At 40.6% G+C, this 20,830-nt stretch overlaps 1 protein-coding gene across 1 annotated transcript; it reads right to left on the bottom strand.

Annotated features, from left to right (window-relative positions):
• Positions 1–608: 608 nt before the first annotated feature.
• Positions 609–10,794, bottom strand: LOC119740747 (alpha/beta hydrolase domain-containing protein 17B-like). The gene is made up of 2 exons (XM_038216152.1): positions 9,945–10,794; positions 609–5,858 (listed from the first exon to the last, which is right to left on the bottom strand). Exons 1-2 carry the CDS (start codon positions 10,589–10,591, stop codon positions 5,630–5,632), a joined length of 876 nt encoding a protein of 291 aa, XP_038072080.1. The 5' UTR covers positions 10,592–10,794; the 3' UTR covers positions 609–5,629.
• Positions 10,795–20,830: the final 10,036 nt, after the last annotated feature.

Raw genomic sequence — 20,830 nt, 5'->3', positions numbered from 1 at the left:
GAAATGGGATTAAAGACGTGCATTCAAATTTAGACGAAAACGAATTACCGATTTTCAGAATTTGATGAACATTTCCGGAAATTGGCCGGGAAAACCTATAACAATGTGGGATCTGCCAAACAGATCGTACCATCATGCCTAACAAACCTGACATCATCGCCATTGACATACAATGACGTGAGGCTAGAATCATCGAAATCAGCATTCCTGCAGACGGCAACAACAGAAGGAAGTTTGCCGAGAAACGAGACAAATACCAAGACCTGAGGATTGAGATCGAGAAACTGTGGCACGTCAAGGCCACCATACATCATCGGTACCGGTTCAATTGGTCTCACACTGAAGGAAACAGGCTGAACACCTTAGGGTACAGACACACCTTCTCCAACGGACAGCCATCCTCCAAACATGCAACATCACCCGTCGCTTCCTAAACCAAACCATCTAGCTCCTGGTGCATCATCAACTGCGATGGAAACCTACAACGGACAAAGTGGCTAATCTGCTTTTCTTTTGACTAATCATAGTCCCGAAAAAATGTCGTCCGCTGGCTGATCAAGTTATGTTAACTAGAAATAATAACACATGTAATAATAAGTCTCACTATATGTCTTTCAAATCTCATAGATTACTTTTATTTCTACACTGCTGCCAGCTTTACAGTTATTTTTATTTTTTTATGAACGGCGAAAAGCTACTTTTACTCAGAAACACGCAGGTTTAAATAGGCAACAAATATCACACTTGAAACTAATTTAAATATTTTGCATAAAATGACAAAACATATCAACGAAATTTCGGTGTATTGAAAAAAAGATAACACCTCAAAACGAAAAAAAAGACAAACAACATTTGGAAAAGAAGTTGATAACAAGGCGACTGAACCTTAACATTGGCCGGTCAGAATTTGGCTTCCTGTCGTGTAGACCAAGCCAAATACCTCTTAACAAAAATGAGAAGTTGTGGACATGTGATACCGACTTAACCAAAATGTTAAAATGTGCACTACATTTGTATATGATACGGATTAAAAGTATTGACGTTAACTGTATAATATGGCAAACAAGGAGGTAATGATGATATGTTGTTGTTCTGCCTGACGGTAACTAACAGGCATATGACGTCATTGGTGACGTTGTTCATTGTGACGTGGTATATTGGTATTTGGAACTCATGCTCAATGATTCCATAAACAAAATAAAGATGCCAAACAAGGACCAGCACAAGATGCAAGGCAAGAGCATGATTATTTCAGGATGTTTAACCACTCAATGATTGATGGTGTGACAAGGTTAAGTGGTCCATGTATTAGGCAAATAAAACGTTTAAAACAACAAACAAAATGGCGAACAATTAGATTAGACCTCATCATTGCAAGTCTCTCAGTCTCTCAGAGGGTGTTCTTAGTTATGCTAATTTTAGTTACAATGCATGGACAAAAAGGTTTACTTGTGACTAAAGTGAGACGAAAATCATTGCCCTCCGACTCCGCCTTAAAGCATAACGTCTATTCCTGCGGAATATTATCAGAAAACAGGGTGTTCACTCCCTGTTCTCTAACTTGTTATGAATGTCCGATGTTAACAATTATGCACCAGTGTCTCTAATGCAATGCAATCTCTAAATACACCAAAAATCAACATCGAAATTAAAATCGAAAAGGAAACCTCACAAATTTAAAAGCTTTAATCTCACAGCAAAAACAAAAACAGCTGGGCTACATAATCATGTCTGAAATTTAAATACTTATTGTGAACTTTCTATATACTTTTTACATAAAGGTGGAAACTACATACATTTAATTTTTTTCTTCTGAGATCAACTTTAAGTACAGGTTTGTTGATATCAAAATATACTGGCAACTACTATATAATTACATTTGTCGAAGGTCATTTACCATTAAAACAGAAGAAAGAATGTGAAAACAGCTCTCTGTGGTACACCGTGCATGAAATCATAAAGTTTATAACTCTGGCTATTCGCCACCTGTATTAAATCAGGTCGGATTGCTCCCAAACCCACCCGAATCCTACAATTCCAATGGTGAAGGATTTCTGTTGGATTTAGTTGGATTAAGGCTGGCGTTAGGCTACATATTTTTTTCCTTCCATTTTGTTTTTTCAAACCTACATCTAACAATTCAAAATATTTCATACATAGGCTAAAAAAAATAGCAAAAGAATGAGATGATATATTTTGTATGCGTATACATGTACACAATGTAAGCACAAGATGCATGCCTGTAGAAGTAAAAATTTAGTCCAATTTTAGAATTCTTTCTTGACAATTTTACATACTATATTGACTGCAATAATTAGTTCTATCAAGAATACAATTCTTAAATAATTGTACATTTACATACCAGATAATATTTACATTAAAGGTACTACTAGAGACAAATTTTTCGTATATCTAATCACATGAACCCTGCTTTAAAGGGGATATAATTATCAACTTTATTTAAAGGTCCCATTTTGAGTTATTGGTTCTGGGGAAATTGGCGAAGAAATGCAACAAACTCTTTAACTTAAGTACAGAGTATGCGCAAAGCCCAACTTAATCTTATAAAGGCATGCAATAACCCTAACCCCCTTGAGTGATTTACTAGGAACCCCCACTCCTGCAAAATCCAACACCACATGGTAACTCAACACTCAAACTGCTGAACTCTGATTATGGTGGTACATGTGTGCCTGACCCCATGTAAAGCATAATCAGTTTACTAATGCCATACTCACTCCGACCCATGCTCCAACACATTCTAAAAGAACATGCAGTTGGATTTTAAAGGGTTTGGTCATTAGGGTTAAAACATGTTAAATGCAGAGTGCAAATCATGAACCTACTGTTTGCTGGATTTCAGGAACAAATGCATGCACACTTTCCATGAGCCAATAACAAGCAGTGTACATGTATAATGACCCTATACATGTATCCTGTCTGGTACCTTGACTTGCGCATACATTAATTCACAAGTCATTGTACGTGTATGCTGACCCCGTATCTTGTCTGGTTCCTTGACTTGTGCATGCATTATTTTGTACTCCTTTTCCACCTAGCCTTAGCTCCAAGTTATCTCAGCGTTAATGATAATTCTTGACCCAAAGTTTCCTCCATTTACAGGAGCAATCTCACGTTTACCACCCCAGACGAAAAAGAAAAGAAATTGGGGGGGGGGGGGGCTACATACAACTGAATAAACTAACTCTTCATGGTTGTTACACTATAAAAGCTCCTTGCTCATATATAGTGAAAAACTGAGCTGGCTCTTTCAGTACATGTTGCACTGATACATCAGCCTTCACAAGACTGTCTAGCGTGCCACGAGGGATCTTGTTGGAGGAAAACATTTCCAGTTGACGTATGCGTTGCAGGAAATGGCACTGCATTAACTCTGAGTCGATGAAGTGAGTTGGAAACAAATGCAATGAGAACTGTTTGTAACAGACGGCTACCAGGAAGCCAGTCTGCACAGTCATTACGAGGGTGTGAAATGCTTGCTGACACCAATCTGTCACATTAATGTTGTGGCAATCCAGCGAGGTGTGAAATTGATTAGGCAATGGCCAATCCCAATTCTACCAATGCACAATGCTAGCTACAGCAAATGCAGTTATGCCTCATCCATGCACAAACAGCTTCATTTTCTGAGCCTGAAAATAATTATTTTCTCTGTACTTTCTTTTGGGCAAACCTAGAGAATGCTCCTGATTGGGGACCAAACCTAACCCACCTTAAGCAAGTCTGGACTAGAATGAAGGATAAAAAACATTAGCACAGGGAAATCAACCCCCCCCCTCCAAAAAAAAAAAAGAGGGGGGAGTAATGCGATCAGCATACAGTTTAGCTTGAGGTCAAACAAATTTGTCAAACCCAGCAAATTATGCAAATAATGTAAGAATCACTTTTATAGCAATTGCTCTATACATGTATTTGGTCCATGTATTACTCACCCATAAAAGAAGAGAAACATACATGCACCCAACAAATTTGGAAGTCTAAACTCAATAATACCTGATTAACACAATATTTAGGTAATGCATAAGTATTTCCCATTTTCTGACATTTGAGAAAAATAGCATCTTTTCAAGGTACAATGTACTACATGTATTTATATTTACTACTTTAAGACATTATCAGGTGGATTGCTGAAAATGCATGTTAACACATTTACAAGTGGGAGCATTCTTTTATCAAGCAAGTTGCAGCAGCAGCCAAACTGTTTCTCCAGTTTGTTTACATAACCGAAATATGTCTGCATACTGTACACAAAGAATTAGTTTAACAAGATATTAAACAAAAATGACTTGAGCCAGGCTTGAAGCTCTTGTATTTTTTTTCTTCAACGATGAGAAAACTTACAAGTGAAAGAGAGTCATTCTGCTTTATCATTTGCCAAGTACACTAGTAAAATAATAAAAATAGTTTTGAAAAAAAGCGCACGTATAAACCAGTATTAGGGCTCAATGCGCTACATCATGATTACCCTGCTCATTGGACCATTGAAACATTCCCTAGACAATCTCAGCTCCCTGAGGCGCATACAGCTGGATGCTGCCATTTCGGCGCATAGGCAGTATGAAGAATACTTAATGAACTACCCAAAAGCATGATGGTGTAAAGTACTTTATAAATTGGATAGGAAATAACAGGTAATTTGTACAAGTACAAATGTACATGTACATGTGTGCATAGAGATGTACATTTTACATTTGCTTTTAAGATGCATGTAATAGATATGCTCCAGTCTTTTCATAATGTACCAATTCTCTGATGTACCTCCTTGCGTAGATCACAAGCATGAGTCACCGTGAATCACTTTTCCAGCTGCCTGTGCTTCAACCATATAAGTTGATACCAAATCGGGCCTTTGTAAAGTTAAGTGTGAGGCATAATTTTTTTCAAGAGTTATTCCTTACAAATATTCAAAAAATTCAAACCGAATATCCGATGGCACCAGAACTTTCCATTCAGTTCACAGTCATGCCCAAAAAAGTGACGAGTGAGATGCCGCATGCCATGCGCTCCAGAGCTTGAATGGTGAAAAAAAAATGGGTGGGAACTCTCTGACCAATCGAACTTGCAGACTATTCATGAACCAAGGAGGCCCCTAGCAAGTGTATGCGGTCACAATCAGAGACAATGGAGCAAATTGGGAGATCCAGTTGGTTTCTTTAGCCAATGTCATCAAAAATGGAAGGCTTAATAATTTTTCGATTATCCTGTTTTCAAAATCTAAACCGAATAGTAGAATTCAAACCGAATTTAAATAAATCCGGATATTATTCCCACCACTAAAAAAGTACCGACTCACAAAACAGAAGATGTACTTTTAGTCTGAGTTCAAGATGTCTTGAACAATTAATTGCCACTTTGATGATACATGTACATTGTACATGTGCATGTACATGTCCACCCTTCTGTGGAATCCTCACATGCATGATATGGCGTACATCTTCCAAAACCAGCAAAAGCCAGCATGTGGGTAGGAGTGCATGCAAAATGTAATTTCAGTGCACCTGCCTGTTGCAACAGACTGCAAGAAAATGACATCTTAAAACCAAGACCATTCAACAAGCCTGTTTGGAATGCCCACTTGTAAATGTGCAACACAGAACCGATCAGCACCTTAACTAACATTCATGGTCGGTAGTTCCTGAGTGATGAACTGCTTGAGGCGTTCTAAGTACTGCCCGTAGAGCTCCACATCATTGTGACCGGCGCCCTCTACCCAGAGCGGTTCCACGGTGCGAGGGCAGCGCTCATAGATGGCCAGGCCATGGGAGAAGTCGATGACCTCATCCTCGGTGCCATGAATGACGAGAACAGGAGACGACACCTTGGATGCTTTGTCGATACTGTAATAAGGAGAAAATGATACAGAGAAAGAAATAGGAATGAGAATTTCTTTATTTTATTTTATTTTAGAAATGTGTGAACATTTCCCAAAAACTTTTTTTTTTTTTCAAAATTAAGCTCAAGAGCCTTCTTGTGCTTAAAACATGTACGACATGTTTAATACATGTATTAATACATGTATGACATATTTAAGAAAGTTAAAGGTGAAAAAAGCCAGGTTGAGTTGATGAAGTGCAGTCTGATGTGGAACAGATCTATAGGTACCGGTAGTCATAAAAAAAACCTCAACAATGACACTGCCCACATATAAAATGCAGACATCACCTACCTACAGGTTGACACCCATAAGTACACTGAACTATTATGCCTGTTTATGCATGGATAATCATGAACATGATGAATAACCACTACATATTACAGATTGCATCATGGTGTGTGTGCCTGCTTGTGTGATTGTGTATGTACACAATGTACAATGTATGTGACATACATGTACCGGTAAGTACCGTACATGTACATGTAGGCATATAGTACAATACAGGCCCTAATCCTCAATATATTTGATTCAAGTGTTACAGTATACTTAACTGTAAATGAACACTATGCCACTTTTGCATCATGGTACTCACTCAAAATTCATTAATGATACATGTACAGTTGTATGTATTTCCTTTTGGGGGGATTGTGTTCAGCTGGGTTGGGTTTTAGGACCCATTGAGGAAGTCTATCCTTCCTCCATGTATGATGGACCTGAGACAAATTGGCTATAACGTGGACATTACATTTTCTTCCATAATGCTTGAATTGCCCATTTAATAGTAATCAATACTCAACACAAAATGCACAATGGACATGTTAAGTAAAATACTGAGTAGTGTCTGGAGTACATGTACATGTACATGTATGCCTATGTTGTGCACATGTATGCCCTTATGGGGTTTTGTCTACGTTTTTTCATGTTTGTTGTATATTTGTTTGTCTTGACAATAATTCTCCACGGTTTTTCTTTCTTGAAATGAAACGCATGAGCAACATTGGTATAAACATTAACCCCGATATAGAGGTGTGCATACAAGAATTTTTCGTGCGATGTCTCACTGAAAAGCTCATGTAATGCTACATAATTATCAATTCAACTATTTTTCAAGGTGCCATACCCAAAAAGCATACATACACACCAACTTTAATTCATTATTGACAATGGGCAAGTTAATATTGTGACATCATAGAACCAGAAGACAAGTGGTGTAATTAATATGTACATGTACACACAAACATGAAGTTAGACAATGTCTAATAATAGTCTGGGGCCCAATCACACTGCGTTTGTTGACAAACACAAACCTTTAGTTTCCTCTTGAATTTAGAATAATTATACCGAATGTCTTGAATACATACACGTACTGTAGCATGTACATACAGGGTGAGTCAAAAAAAGTGGAACCCAAACCACCAAAAAATATATTTCATATAAAAAAATATATGAAGCACCAAAAATGATGACTGGAACTAAAAAGCCAATTTCATAAGCTACTTTCAGATGAAAAAAATACTGAAATGGCTCAATCCATTCAATGAAAATCACCATTTAAACGCAATGACCTTTAAACCTGTCTCATAAAAAAAGCAATTTATTGTGTTTTTTTTTACTGTTTGGAACAACAGAGAAAATGACACAGAATACTTAAACTTCAATAACTGTCACCAACTGTCACCAACTGTCATACAATATCTTTAATAGCAATCCTGGTAAGGCAAACAAAATGATTTATAAAATCTACTTGTTTTTTAAAAGAAGGGCCTTTAAAATGACTTTGTTGAATACTGTATTTTTAACATTTAAACTGAGATTTTATCGCTGGTGATGTTTGAAGACAATTGGGACAACGATTCTTGAAATCGCATTTTTGGACGAGGGAGGTTTTAAAGACATTGTATTTAAATGGTGATATTCTTTGAACGGATGGACCAATTTCAGTATTTTTTTCATCTAAAAGTAGCTTACGAAATTGTCTTTCCAGTCATTATGTTTTTTGGTGCTACATATTTATTTAAATATGAAATATAATTTTGGGGTTTGGGTTCCGCTTCTTTTGACTCACCCTGTATAAAATGAACAGGAAGTGTTGAAAGCATGCAGGTACCTACACATGTATTTTGTCCTGGTAGTTTTCATGATCATACTTAAGTTTGCATGCTTGTACATGTAGTCAGTGATCAGTTGTCTCATATAAATAGAATCTACGTGTACATTTGTATACCACATCTCATATAAATAGAATCTACGTGAACATGTACAATTGTATACTACATGTATGTATGTACATACATGTATAGTTTTGTTTGTGTACACAGTGCTCTGCGCATACATTGTACGTATGTTCATCACATAGGCTACATGTAGGCCCTATAAGATTTTGTTGCGAAACTAAAATCATTGAAAATCCTGTCAAGTCTGTTGTTTGTACATTACAAGGGCCCCAGATAAACACATTTATACAGCTGGTTATAGCCATGAAATTGATTCTGCTCATGTATGGTGTTAATATTTATCCTTGGGTCATCCAATTTAATTTAAAAATATACATGTACATGTATTATGTACCGTACATGTATTATTTACCCAAGAGGAGTGCATATTTAATCAGTATAGAATGCCAATGCATGTACTACATGTAGTTGTTTCATACAGGAAAACTGTACAGTGCCACTTATATTTTGTATTGCTTTAATTTTCAAACACTTAACATGCTGAAAAATAAATTATTGTCACATGTACATGTGTACATTGTACACTACTATAGCATTTAGCATGTATGTAACAGTGTTTGAACCTTCAGCTAAATGTATCGGTATGTACTACATGTAGTTTTACCACAAAACACTGAGCTGCATAGGCCTACTGACTGTGTGCACTGTTGGTGACTCATGACCCCAGACTGATAGACTGATAAAGAGTGACTCATTTGCATTGCTGTTGCTGCAGTATATAATACATGTAATTCAATCATGTGAGTACAGCATTGCACTTACGGTACATGTAGAGCTGTAAACTGAATACTTCACTGTCCAAAACTGCTACAAGTGGAGATTTAAGTTGATGTAAAGGCTAAGGGAAAGCTTTCACATGTGTGTTGAAACGACTTGCAGACAGAATGTTTCTGCCGACAAACTGCGTTTGTACTAGTGTTGATTTGATGCGTTCACGGAGTTTCTTGTAATAATGGCAAAGGTCATTCGGATAAAATCGCTGCAGCAATGTTATTTGGATGTACCGAGCACCTCCTTGAGCTTCAATGGGCCTTCGATGAGCCTTCGACCATCCCATGGAGCTATCCGTTTTTTCCCATGATTATCCTGAATGACCCATTACATTTGTTTGTACCCATTTGTTTGTACCGCATGCACAGTTGAAATACCGAACTGGCTGATTGATGCTTTAAAACCAGCTCCATGCTTGATTTTAATGGGACCCTCAATTCCCCACACTGAGAATATTTTAGATATTCACTGCTGTTTGAACACAACCATGTACATGTATGTTTTTTACTGTCGGATAGAAAAAGTGTGTACTTGTACTATAGCACTAGCAGTACACACAAAATAAAATTAATTATAAACACACATACATGTATGAAGAGACCTCACAGACTCAATTTATATAAAAGTGATGTACAGTTGTACATTTAAATAAATAAAGATTCAGCAAAACAAAAACAATTATATGGTGTAAACATTCTTTTCACAAAATCTCATTTGCCATTTTTTTTTAAGCACTGGAGGCCTGGAGCCTGGAGGGTTTATTCAACTCACCAAGTTCAAGGTCTACGTATACATGTTGTGCCTATTGGTGGATCTGCACAGTCAGTCGATCATGCCACGCTTTTGGCCGACTGCAATGCCATCAGTCGATCACCATTTCTTTCCAATTCTGGACTCTGGATGGTTGTTTTGAAAAAGGTGAGTGAAGCCTGCAACATTTTCTGGAAGATTGACTGATCGAGCAAGTGTATTTCTGCACGATCAAGTGCAGATCCACCGATCGTGCACAACATGTTAAATACATGAAGCTTAATCATACTCACCTTGGAAATGCATCAAACCACCATGTCTTCTTGGTATCTGGTAATGCCACCCGCATCCCCGACATGAGAGGAGAATGTAGAATGACTGCAGCACACTCATACCGTGCAGCTAGGTCTATCGTAGGCACCGTACCGATACTCTGTCCGTACAGGATTATACTCTCTGGGCTGATTCCGTAGCGGGAACGCAGAGCGTTCCAGGCAGCGTCAATGTCCGAATACAGGTTTCTCTCCAGCGGCTTACCCCCGCTGGCCCCGTAGCCCGAGTAATCGTAGCTAAATATATTGCAGTTGATTCTAGAACCCAGTCCTATGTAAAAGCTGCTCATCTGTCCGATATCTACAGCATTACCATGACTAAAAAGTACGGTGTATTTCGGGTTGGAGGCACAGCGCACAAACATGCATGCTGTTCTGTTTCCCCGCTTGTTGCGGGTGTAAAACACCTCGATGGACTCAAGTTCACGGTCGGAATACTGCCATTCTGCCCTTTCGGTGAGATTTAGTGTGCCTTTGGCACCCGTTTCATCCGTCACGATGGTGTAGGTTGGTTCCGGTGGCAGAAACGCCAGCTTGGCCGCAATCCGTGACGGACATGGCGGACAACAAAATAAGCAGCACAATTCACCAACAGTTAAGCCGTTCATTTTAACGCCCGGCCTTCACAGTAATCACCACCAAATTGATCCAGGCGTAGAGCTCCCCAACCTCCTGTAGGGTTCGAACCTCCCAATTGCCAAAAAGCGTGAAAATTTTACCTTTTTCGGTGAGGGATTCTTTAGCATCTGGTCCACACAATGTCTTTCTTCACAGCAGCCGGGTGTGTGACGTCACTCTTTCCGGTCTTTGACGAAATCAACCTCTTTCTCAGGCGAGTCATGTACATTTACTTGAGCCAGGCGGGCTGCGTGCTCTTTGGGAACGACGGGTAACCTCTGTTCGTTAATATTACACTAGCGGGATGCCGCGCTTCGCGCGGCACCCGCTAGATGGGTGGAGTTGACTGTTTCGTAATAATTACTGTATACAGTGAAATCTCGATAATAACTCCAATAACTCCAAACAACTGTTAAGTCAAATAAAGAATCAGACGCTCTGCTGCACGCGAGCCTATTTGGGCTCGCCATCAGTCTCACCTAAGTTGTATTTGCGTTTAGCAACGTGCGCGCACATAACATTTCCTGTGGAGATTGTGCGAGGGTCCAGGACATATTGTCAATATAGGGGAGGGGCTAGTTAGGGTGAAAGGTGCTAGTCGGAACGACCAATTTCCGTACAACCCGTCAACCATGTCACAAATATTTCCGGGGATGGGGAGAAATATTTCCAGGGACGGGGAGAAATGGTTTTTGTTATAGAGGGGAGATGGTGATATTGAAATCGCTGATATTGTGGAGGTTTATGTTTGTGCTGGGATTCATAACGTTTAAATGTTGTTTTAAATTGCGCACCGATTAGGAAGGTCTTGCTGTCAACAGTTGAATGAAATTAAGTATTTATTGCCGACCGATTGTCTCATGCAATGTCTCATTACATGTATATAAAGCTCATAACTAATGTTGTGCTGGAATATTGTCCAGTCAAATTGAACATTGATTTTTCAAGGTGCCAAACCATAAAGGACGTATACACCAACTGTACAATTAGGTAGTTTAGATGAAACGCGGTTTGATCTTGACCTTTACAACGTCGTATTCATAGTTCTCACTACAGAGGAGAGGAGGGGGAAGCCAGTGGGGATGGGGGTTGGATATTGTGTGGCCTATTTACATGGGCGTCGCCAGGATTTGTTTTCTAGAGGGGGCAAAACATATTTTTGCCAAAAAAATGCCTGTTTTTCTCAACACATTCTCCATTTATCAGTTTTAGAGAAGGGCAGGGACATTTAGCCCCCCAACTCATTAAATTTAAAATTGAACTCATTTTTTCCCCTTCTTTTTTCTTTTTTTTTTTGCTTTCGGGGGGGGGGGGGGCAAGTGCCCCCCTTGCCCCCCCCCCCCCCTTGCGACGCCCATGCCTACTTATGTTACACCTGTGAATGGTCACTTATATTTCCGGGGAAGTGGGCAACAATTTATATTCGTTATGGTGAAGGGGGTGTTTTTTATGTATTAAGTAGTAGTTAATGTCATTATAACAGTTCGTGTTTTTATTATGGTGATGGGGTTGTAGAGCAAAGTATTGTAACACGTTTATTTGCAGAAGAGAGTAAAACTATAAGAAAGGACATATTGGAGCACTTCATAATTATGTCAAGCACCACATGTTAAATGTATTTATTACAAAACTGTGAAAATGAAATCAGGTACAATGCACACACAAATTTTTTAGTAATAATGTATTTGCATTCAATACAGGGTAGTACTTTGACAAAACTCAGGGGATATAATTGTAGCAAATTTTCGGAGCGATTTTCGTAAGGGACGTCGGTCCAGGCTTGTTTAGCATAGGCAAAAACATTCCATGAAAGACTTTCAAGCGAGACGGGTAATCATTCCATAATTATTCTTGGATACAACTAAGCCAAGGATATAACTTTAAAAAAGGATGGACATAAAACAGCAGAAAAGAGTGATTATTTTTGCACTATTTCATTTTCATGAATTCTAAATAATAAAATTATGGCTAGAAGAAAAATGTGTTTTGAATGGGTAAAGAGAAAAAGCACGTCACGTCTTCGTCTTGAGTCGAGATTCTTGCTTTGGGAACTGGTTGAAGCATGCACTGGAGCATGCTTGGAGCATGGTTGGAGCTGGTCATGTGATGTGGGTGTCATCGGGAGTCCTGTGTAAAGGAGTAACAAAGAAAACTTGTAAAAAAATACATCGGCTAACAATAGCTACAAATAAATTGTTCCTGCGCGGTTTGTGCCTTACGATTCTGCGCGCCGTGCGTGCTCACGGGTGTCGGACGCTTCGCCCCATTTCCACGTCGCCCCATGTCACTTCGCCCCTAACCACTTCGCCCCATCCCCACTTCGCCCCATCCCCACATCGCCCCATCTCCGCTTCGCCCCATCCCCACTTCGCCCCATCCCCGCTTCGCCCCATCCCCACTTCGCCCCATCCCCACTTCGCCCCATGTAGTATAAAAAAGGGAAGGCTAGGGGTGCAGACCAAATAAACTGCCAAAGACCCCAGATAATAAATGCTCCCAATTCTAGAAACTCAGGAAAAATACAAACTCTCTGATGAGGTGCTCGAGACACAGATGAGAGAAATGATGGCTTAAATAAAATCATCAGCCGCTGGATTCAAAAGAATCCCGTAGGTATGGGTCAGTGAGTTCAAAGGAACTCACTGCCTTGAGGAAAATGTTCCGTCAAAATTTGTCTGATATGTGAGACTTACAACTTCATTGATGAGATTGGTTCCTCCAAGAGTGAAATTAGGATGTCAAAGGTATTGTCGTTCTCAGATAAGTGGGAGACGGGTTGGTATAGCCGGGTTGGGAACAAAGTTGGATCTTTTACTTCAAGCTTTTTTCTCGGTAGGGGAGAGCCTAGCTTGAGAGGTTGGTTATGAATTGTTCAATTGGTGATGGGCTAATTCTTTCCGTTGGTTAGCAATTAGTGAATCTATTGAAATAGTTTTTTTTTAAGCCAAAAAAATAGATGAGATTTTTTTTTTTACATGCAACGGCTGGGGCGAAGTGGGGATGGGGCGAAGTGGGGATGGGGCGAAGTGGGGATGGGGCGAAGTGGGGATGGGGCGAAGTGGGGATGGGGCGATGTGGGGATGGGGCGAAGTGGGGATGGGGCGAAGTGGTTAGGGGCGAAGTGACATGGGGCGACGTGGAAATGGGGCGAAGTGTCCGACATTCGTGCTCACAGCACATCGCGCAGAAATCGCCATCTTTATTTTCGGGTTGCGTGTTTTCGCTGTGCTGTCATCGTAATTTCCCCCCCCCCCCCAAATTTCTCTAAAAAAAAAATCAAAACCCGGCCCTCTATCTATGACATACCTGTTTATTGAGAATGTCTCCAACTATTTTGGTCGGGCTTTTTTAAAGTGGATTTTGTTCCCTATAGGAACCGGGCCCTTCTACTAAATACTACACGATCGCCATGTCCGACATGTCCGAGGCCCACGCGATTGGGTCACACTTTTCACAAACAACAATTGTCATTGCCAGCAGTGGTGTTCGAAAGAATACTTATATTAATCCTTTGCCAGAGGTGTTCGAAAGAATTACTACTAACTATAATCTATAATGTGTCATAGCACAAACCGGACTTACCATTGAAAGAGAAAATTGTAGCATAATCAATGCATCAAACGACCATCAAACGAAGCTAGTAGTGCTGAGAAAATGTGGGGCAAGCATTCCTTCAGCTTTGCATGTTGCATGGAATACCGTTGCATGCGCTGCAGCGCATGCTCCTCTATACGAACGTATACGTATACGTGGCACGACAGGTGTAGCGTGAATATCCGACTCCATGAAATGTGGACTCATTGGTAGTCCTGCGCACGCGTGAGTACGATACTGCGCTATTTTTAGGATCATTTTGGGAGAGTGACCTGTCACGTACGTGCGAGGGATCAACCAATAATAGGGAAATAGGGGTCCGATTTTCATAGGAGTCGAATTTTCACGTGACACCGGCCCGTACGCAAGATGGCGGCCGGCTTAATGGGGAAAGGAATTCTGGGAAATATGGGGTGAAAATAGCCGGGCCCCGTTCCGCATCCCCCGCAGCCAACAGGCGCGATGGGGACGGGAGACCGGTCGGAGACCGGTCGGGAAAATGGCAGCGCCCCCGAATCATTTTCGTGATTGTAGTATAGATGTATGTACTGGGTGACCGTTTCAGCCGAATTTCGGCTAAATTTGACAGAATATTTCCGGGGGAAAAACGAGTTTGACAGAAGCAGAATTCTTTAAAAATATTGATCTGACAGAAAAATATGGCAGATTTGAAAAATATAGCATTTGTTTTGAAAAAAAGCTTCAATTTGAGGTTCCCCGACGTGAAGCAGTACACAGTAAAGTATTTTCGACCATTGCGAGCCAGGCTGGACACGTGCAATTGTTTTGGGTTTTTTAATTAATTTTTTTAATTTTTTTTTGGGGGGGGGGGATTTTATAACATCTGCATGCGAGTATAAGTGTTAATCAGCAGATATTTTGAAGTGCATCTAGCAGAATATTGCTATTACTATTACGGTCACCCTGTGTATGTAGTTCAATGAACTCGCGTATTCATCATCTGTCAAAACTGATTATCCTTTCAGTAGTGCATGCCTCCATGAATCATATTTGGTTTCACAGGGACGGATCCAGGATTTTCCAAAAGGGGGGGGGGGCGTGAAATTTTGCAAACCTGTCCAGGAAGTTTTGTTGAGACACACCGACTCGCGAAGCCACGGCGTGGGGTTCGGGGCCCGCCTAAGGGCCCCGAAATTTTTTGAACTTTAGAAGCTCTCTGGTGGATTTTAGAGCAAATCTGGGGGTCTCTGCGGCAGATTTTTCTTCACAATTCAGAGGAGATTCGTAATATTTTTAAAAACAAATATTGAATAATCATTTCACAAACATTGCAACTTTCTAAACTGAAAAAGTATATGGATTTAAAAGTAAGTTTCAAGTTGAGAAATAAGTCGGAAGTACAAAAAAATCTGATTCCTATCACATACCTATCGCGCCATGAAAGTTATCGAGACTGTCCATCAAAACTTTTTAATAAAAATTTGCCTTACCTAAAATATTTAAGGTGGGTTATTCTTTAAAATAATGGAGAATTTAAGTCGTTCACGCCAGTAGGCTCAAACAATGACAATGTTAGTTACCGTCAGCCGCCGCGCCGCACATAATGACAAATGAACAGGACAAAAAAGGCAAACAAATACACAAGAACAAGATTACAAATGGCAGGGAAATAACACAATAAAGGGAAGCCCGAAGATTAAACTTAAGATTAAGTAAATTGCGCTATAATGTGAGCTGGTCATGGAAGTGTGTCTTGAGACTGGCTAGAAATGAGTTTAGTGAATTAAGCACTGCAGAATCCCGGATTGAAGTAGGTCTGTATCTGTATCTGTAGCCTATCAGTTGCTCCAGCTAAACGGTAGAATCCGCATCCCGCTAGAGTTGGGGCGGCTGTGCTGGAGCTAGTTGACTTGGGTTTTGGTTCCCTCCCCGATGACGTGGTCTACTAAGGCTTGTTTAAACTGGTTTAAGTCGGGTATGGTGATGATAGTGTTTGGCAGGTCGTTCCAGATGGGGATCGTTGACGGGTAGAAACTGGTGCTATAGAGCTTGGATTTAGCGTTGGGTCGGTGGTATGAAAACTGGTGCGAGCTCCTAAGGGTTTTTGTTTTGGGCCTAAGGTCGTGTTTGACTTCAACGAGGTTGCGAGAGATCTTGTACATCGAGCGACGTGTTTCAAGTAGAGGCCAACCAAGCTGGTTCAACATATCTGTGACACTGGCAAGCCTGGTGAAGTTGTTACAACACATCCTGGCAGCGTATCTCTGGATACCTTCAAGTTGGTTTTTTTCTTCCTCAGTGAAGGTGGCCCAGCCGCAGACACCATACTCTAGTTTGGGGCGGGCGAGAGACTGGTAAAGTTGGGATTTAACCTTTCAGCTACAGGATTTGAAGTTTCTTCTGATGATGCCAATGGTCTGCCTAGCGTTGTTGGTAATTTTGTTGATGTGAGACGACCAGCTACAGTAGCACTCAGGATGAGGCCAAGATATGGGTGATTGGTAGTAGTTTGGAGAGGTCTCTGGTTGATTTTGTAGGCCTACGTACTGATGAGTGGATCCTTTTTGGTGGTGATATGCATGACAAAGCATTTGTCTGGATTGAATTTCATTTCCCATTCCCTCTCCCATCTGCACAGAGCATCCAAATCGTTTTGCAGGGATGTAGCATCAGATGTTTCTTCTACTTCTCTGTAAAGTATGGCGTCATCAGCGAACAGTCTGATTTTTGAAGAAACATATGAAGGGATGTCATTAACGTAGAGGAGAAACATCAGGGGTCCCAAGACAGTGCCTTGGGGGACTCCAGATAAAACTTCAGCTGTTGTAGAATTTTTACCCTCCAGGACGACTTGCTGGGTACGTGTTGTAAGGAAAGTTGAGATCCACTTGTGAACATTACCGGTGATGCCATAGTGGTAAGTGGTAAGGTAAGTGATTCCAGAGTCTAAGAAAGCGACGGGTTGGTGAATGGAATAAAGCATCAGTACAAGCAGGAAGATGACGAAATGTGAGGATGTTAGGATGACGTGGATTAATATGAAGGTTCTCATGGACCGATTCACAGTGTACTAGACCGTATAATACCTTGAATACGGATGAGCACAGAATGAAATTTCTTCTGGAAGTGAGCATGGACCAATTGAGCTGATGGAGTCTTTCCTCATATGACATTTCCCCCCTCCGCTGACCTAGAACAATACGGGTAGCTGTGCGTTGAACACGTTCAAGCTTTTGTTGATCAGCGGTGGTATAGGGGTCCCAAGCAGGTAAGCCATATTCCAAAATAGGAAGGACAAGGGACCGGTACAAGCAAAAGATGGCAGATGGAGAGGCTCCACGTGCTACTGTCCGGATAAAGCCTAAAAGACGGTTAGCTTTGGAAACAATGGTGTTAACATGAGATTTCCAGGTAAGTCTAGAATCAATAACAATGCCAAGATGTTGGAAGGAGGATGTAGTAGCAAGTGGAGCGTCTCCTAAGATGTAGATCGGGGGTTGGATATTTCGATTCCTAGTGATATGCATGACTTGGGTTTTACTTGTATTGAATGTCATAGAATTTAAGTTACACCACTCGTTTAATTGATGTAAATCCTGTTGAAGGATATGCTCGTCAGAGGTAGATCGAATAACACGGTACATGAAAATGTCATCGGCAAACATAACACAGCTAGATGAGACGGAGTTGGACACATTGTTTATAAATAAATTGAAAAGAAGCGGCCCCATAACACTACCCTGAGGCACACCTGATGTAACATCAGCCCATGGAGAGACGGCGCCCTGAAAGAGAACCCGCTGCCTCCGACCAGTCAGAAAGGACTTAACCCAATGCCACAATAGACCCTGTACATTGTATTCGGTTGCAAGCTTTTCCAACAATGTGTGGTGTGGCATCGTGTCAAATGCTTTTGACATATGTCCAGGAACACAGCGTCAATTCTCGGAGGGCGACGTTCATCCAGGGTTGACGACCAAGAGTGGAGGATATTACTTAATTGGGTCACGCAACTCCTGTGCTTGACAAATCCATGTTGGTTGGGATTCAATAAACAATACAAGTTGACATGATCAGAAATGGCAGATGAAATGATTCTTTCGAGGACTTTGCAAAGAATGGATGTAAGTGCAACTGGCCGGTAATTTGTCAAGGAGGTTTTATCGCCTTTTTTGACACAGGAGTTACGTTAGCCAAGCGCCAAATATCAGGAAGGTGACCGGTGCTCAGTGAAGCATTAAACAGAAGACTCAAGGGATTAGATATTTCCAATGCAATCTTATTGAGGATACTGGAAAGGCAGCCATCAGGCCCTGGCGACTTGTTGGAGGGGAGCTTATGAAGTATGGATGCGACTTGACCCGGGAGAACAGAAACAACAGATAAGCCTGGAATTGGGAGAGAGCAAGCAGGGGGTTCATGAGGAATGGGGCCTGGTGGCTTACAAACGGAGGAGAAGTAATTATTGAATGCAGTGGCTATTTCATGAGATTGAGTAAGTTTGACATTACCACAAATAAAGGGAGGGGGAGGAGAAGAATGCTTACGGCTCCTTACATAAGACCAAAATGAACGTCGGTTGTCATTAGAGGAAAATAGATCATTAACATATTGCCAGTAAGATTTGTGGGTAAGCTTCTTAACATTGTTACGAATAACCTTATACGAGTTCATGTCATTCAACAAGCCAGTTCTCTTTGCTCTGTTAAATAGTTGGTGCTTTCTGTTGATGATGTGTTTCAGTTCTGGTGTGATCCAGGGTGAGCAGCGGGATCTCCGTTTGGTCACTCTGGGGATGGAGTCCTGAATAGCAGCATCCAACAGATCCACTACGTTGTCGGCTGACCGGGTGATATCGTCGGCGTCAATGAACGCCGAACAGGGAACCAGGTGAATTAGTTGGCGTAAGTGGGTCAAAGTCGCCACGACGGGTCTGTAGAAAAGATCGGAGTGAAGCTGGTCTTGGTGGAGTTGTAAAGGAGCGAAATCTGATGTGAATACCAAGATGATCTGACTGGAGAGGGTTCGGTACTGTGGTAACTGATGAGTAGCGGTCAGGGCGATCCGAGAAGACAAGGTCAATAGTCGAACCTTCCATCGGATCAGCGTGGTGGTCAGATGGTCTCGTGACCGACCTTACAAGCTGCTCAAGGTTAAAATCGGCAGATAATTCCAGAAGATGAGATCGATGAGCTGAAGCCGGTCTTTGATGGTTGAAGTCCACGTTGAAATCCCCAACAAAGAGGCACCCATCGTAGTTATCGACGTGAATGGATTCCATCGCCTCTCTAAGTTTGGGCCAATAGGTAGCACTTGAGGATGGTGGACGATACACAAGACCGAGTAGCCAACTCTCAGATTGCAATTGAGAGATAGCCACATGAGTTCAAGTTCATTGTGATGGGCGAAAGTACATAATCTGATTGGTGTCAAAGATGAACGAACTGCTGTAAGGATACCGCCACCGCGGCGTCCCTGACAACGGTCCCTGCGGTATATTACGTAATCATCTGGAAAACCAAGAATGGAGTCGTTGTTTTGAGGAGTTAACCAGGTTTCAGTGAGGCAGAGAATATCGGTATAAGGTTAAGCAGAACGCTTTTGTGCCCTTACCTATGGACAGACATACAACCAAAGTACTGTAATAAGGGACAAACAAAACACTACACGAGACAGACAGGACAAGTGTGTGAGACAAGGCCTAAATAATGCACAAAATAATGACATTTCAATTTAAATTTATGAATATGATTCGAGAAAGTGAGTTTTTAAATTTTTGACAAAGACAGATAGTGAGGGTAATGACTTTAGAGAATCATCTAAACTATTCCAGTACAAAGTGCCTCGATGAACTATTTGTTGACATTGACGTTCAGTTAAATCCCTAGCACTGTTTCGAGTGTTAAATACATGAATGTTAGATGCTAAGGTAAAACAAGAATTAAAACAGGACGGGAGTAAATTATGCATAAATGTATACATTAATTTTCCTAAATTAAGGTAATATAAGTCATTACATTGTTATATATTTAATTCAGCAAATAATGGAGCAGAATGATCACGATAGCCAGCATTCGAAATTACACGAACTGCTCGTTTCTGTAAGTAATTTGTTACACTTACATGGCAAACTCTACCCCAGGTCAAGATTGAGTAATTTAAGTATGGTAAAAACAAATGAATTATACAATGTTAATAAAATCTTACTCGGAAGGTAATATTTCAAACGATTCATTATTCCAACGTTCTTTGATATTTTTGTCGCTACTTCATCGATATGATGTTTCCAAGTGAAATTTTCATCAATAGTTACGCCCAGGAATTTAGTTATCTTAACCTGACCAAGCCTTGCGTTATTCAGAATCAAAGGAACAGATTGTGTGTACTTGTACTGTTTGGCACAAAAAACCCATATAATTCGACTTGACGACATTAATACATAATTTATTTGCTAGAAGAACTTATCTTTTCAAGTTCCATATTTAGGTTACTAATTGCTTCATCTACAATATCGTGAGTATACAACAAACTTGTATCTTCTGCAAATAAACAAAATGTTATAGTGTCTGAGGTGTTACATATATCATTAATATAAAGAAGAAATAGTAAAGGATCCAACACAGAACCCTGAGGTACCCGACGCGTAATTCATTCATTCCTTCATTCATTCATAT

Source organism: Patiria miniata, unplaced genomic scaffold (assembly GCF_015706575.1).
Source record: "Patiria miniata isolate m_02_andy unplaced genomic scaffold, ASM1570657v1 HiC_scaffold_5, whole genome shotgun sequence".
NCBI classification, from domain to species: Eukaryota; Metazoa; Echinodermata; class Asteroidea; order Valvatida; family Asterinidae; genus Patiria; species Patiria miniata.
The sequence above is the reverse complement of the archived record's forward strand: the minus strand, read 5'-3'. Positions and strand labels throughout refer to the sequence as shown.

Excerpts from the sequence above, each read along its gene's own strand:
- LOC119740747 (XM_038216152.1), bottom strand. The coding sequence starts at position 10,591 with ATGAACGGCTTAACTGTTGGTGAATTGTGCTGCTTATTTTGTTGTCCG. Across the intron at positions 5,859-9,944 it reads TGGTTTGATGCATTTCCAAG|TATCGACAAAGCATCCAAGG; the intron begins GTGAGTATGATT and ends TCCTTATTACAG.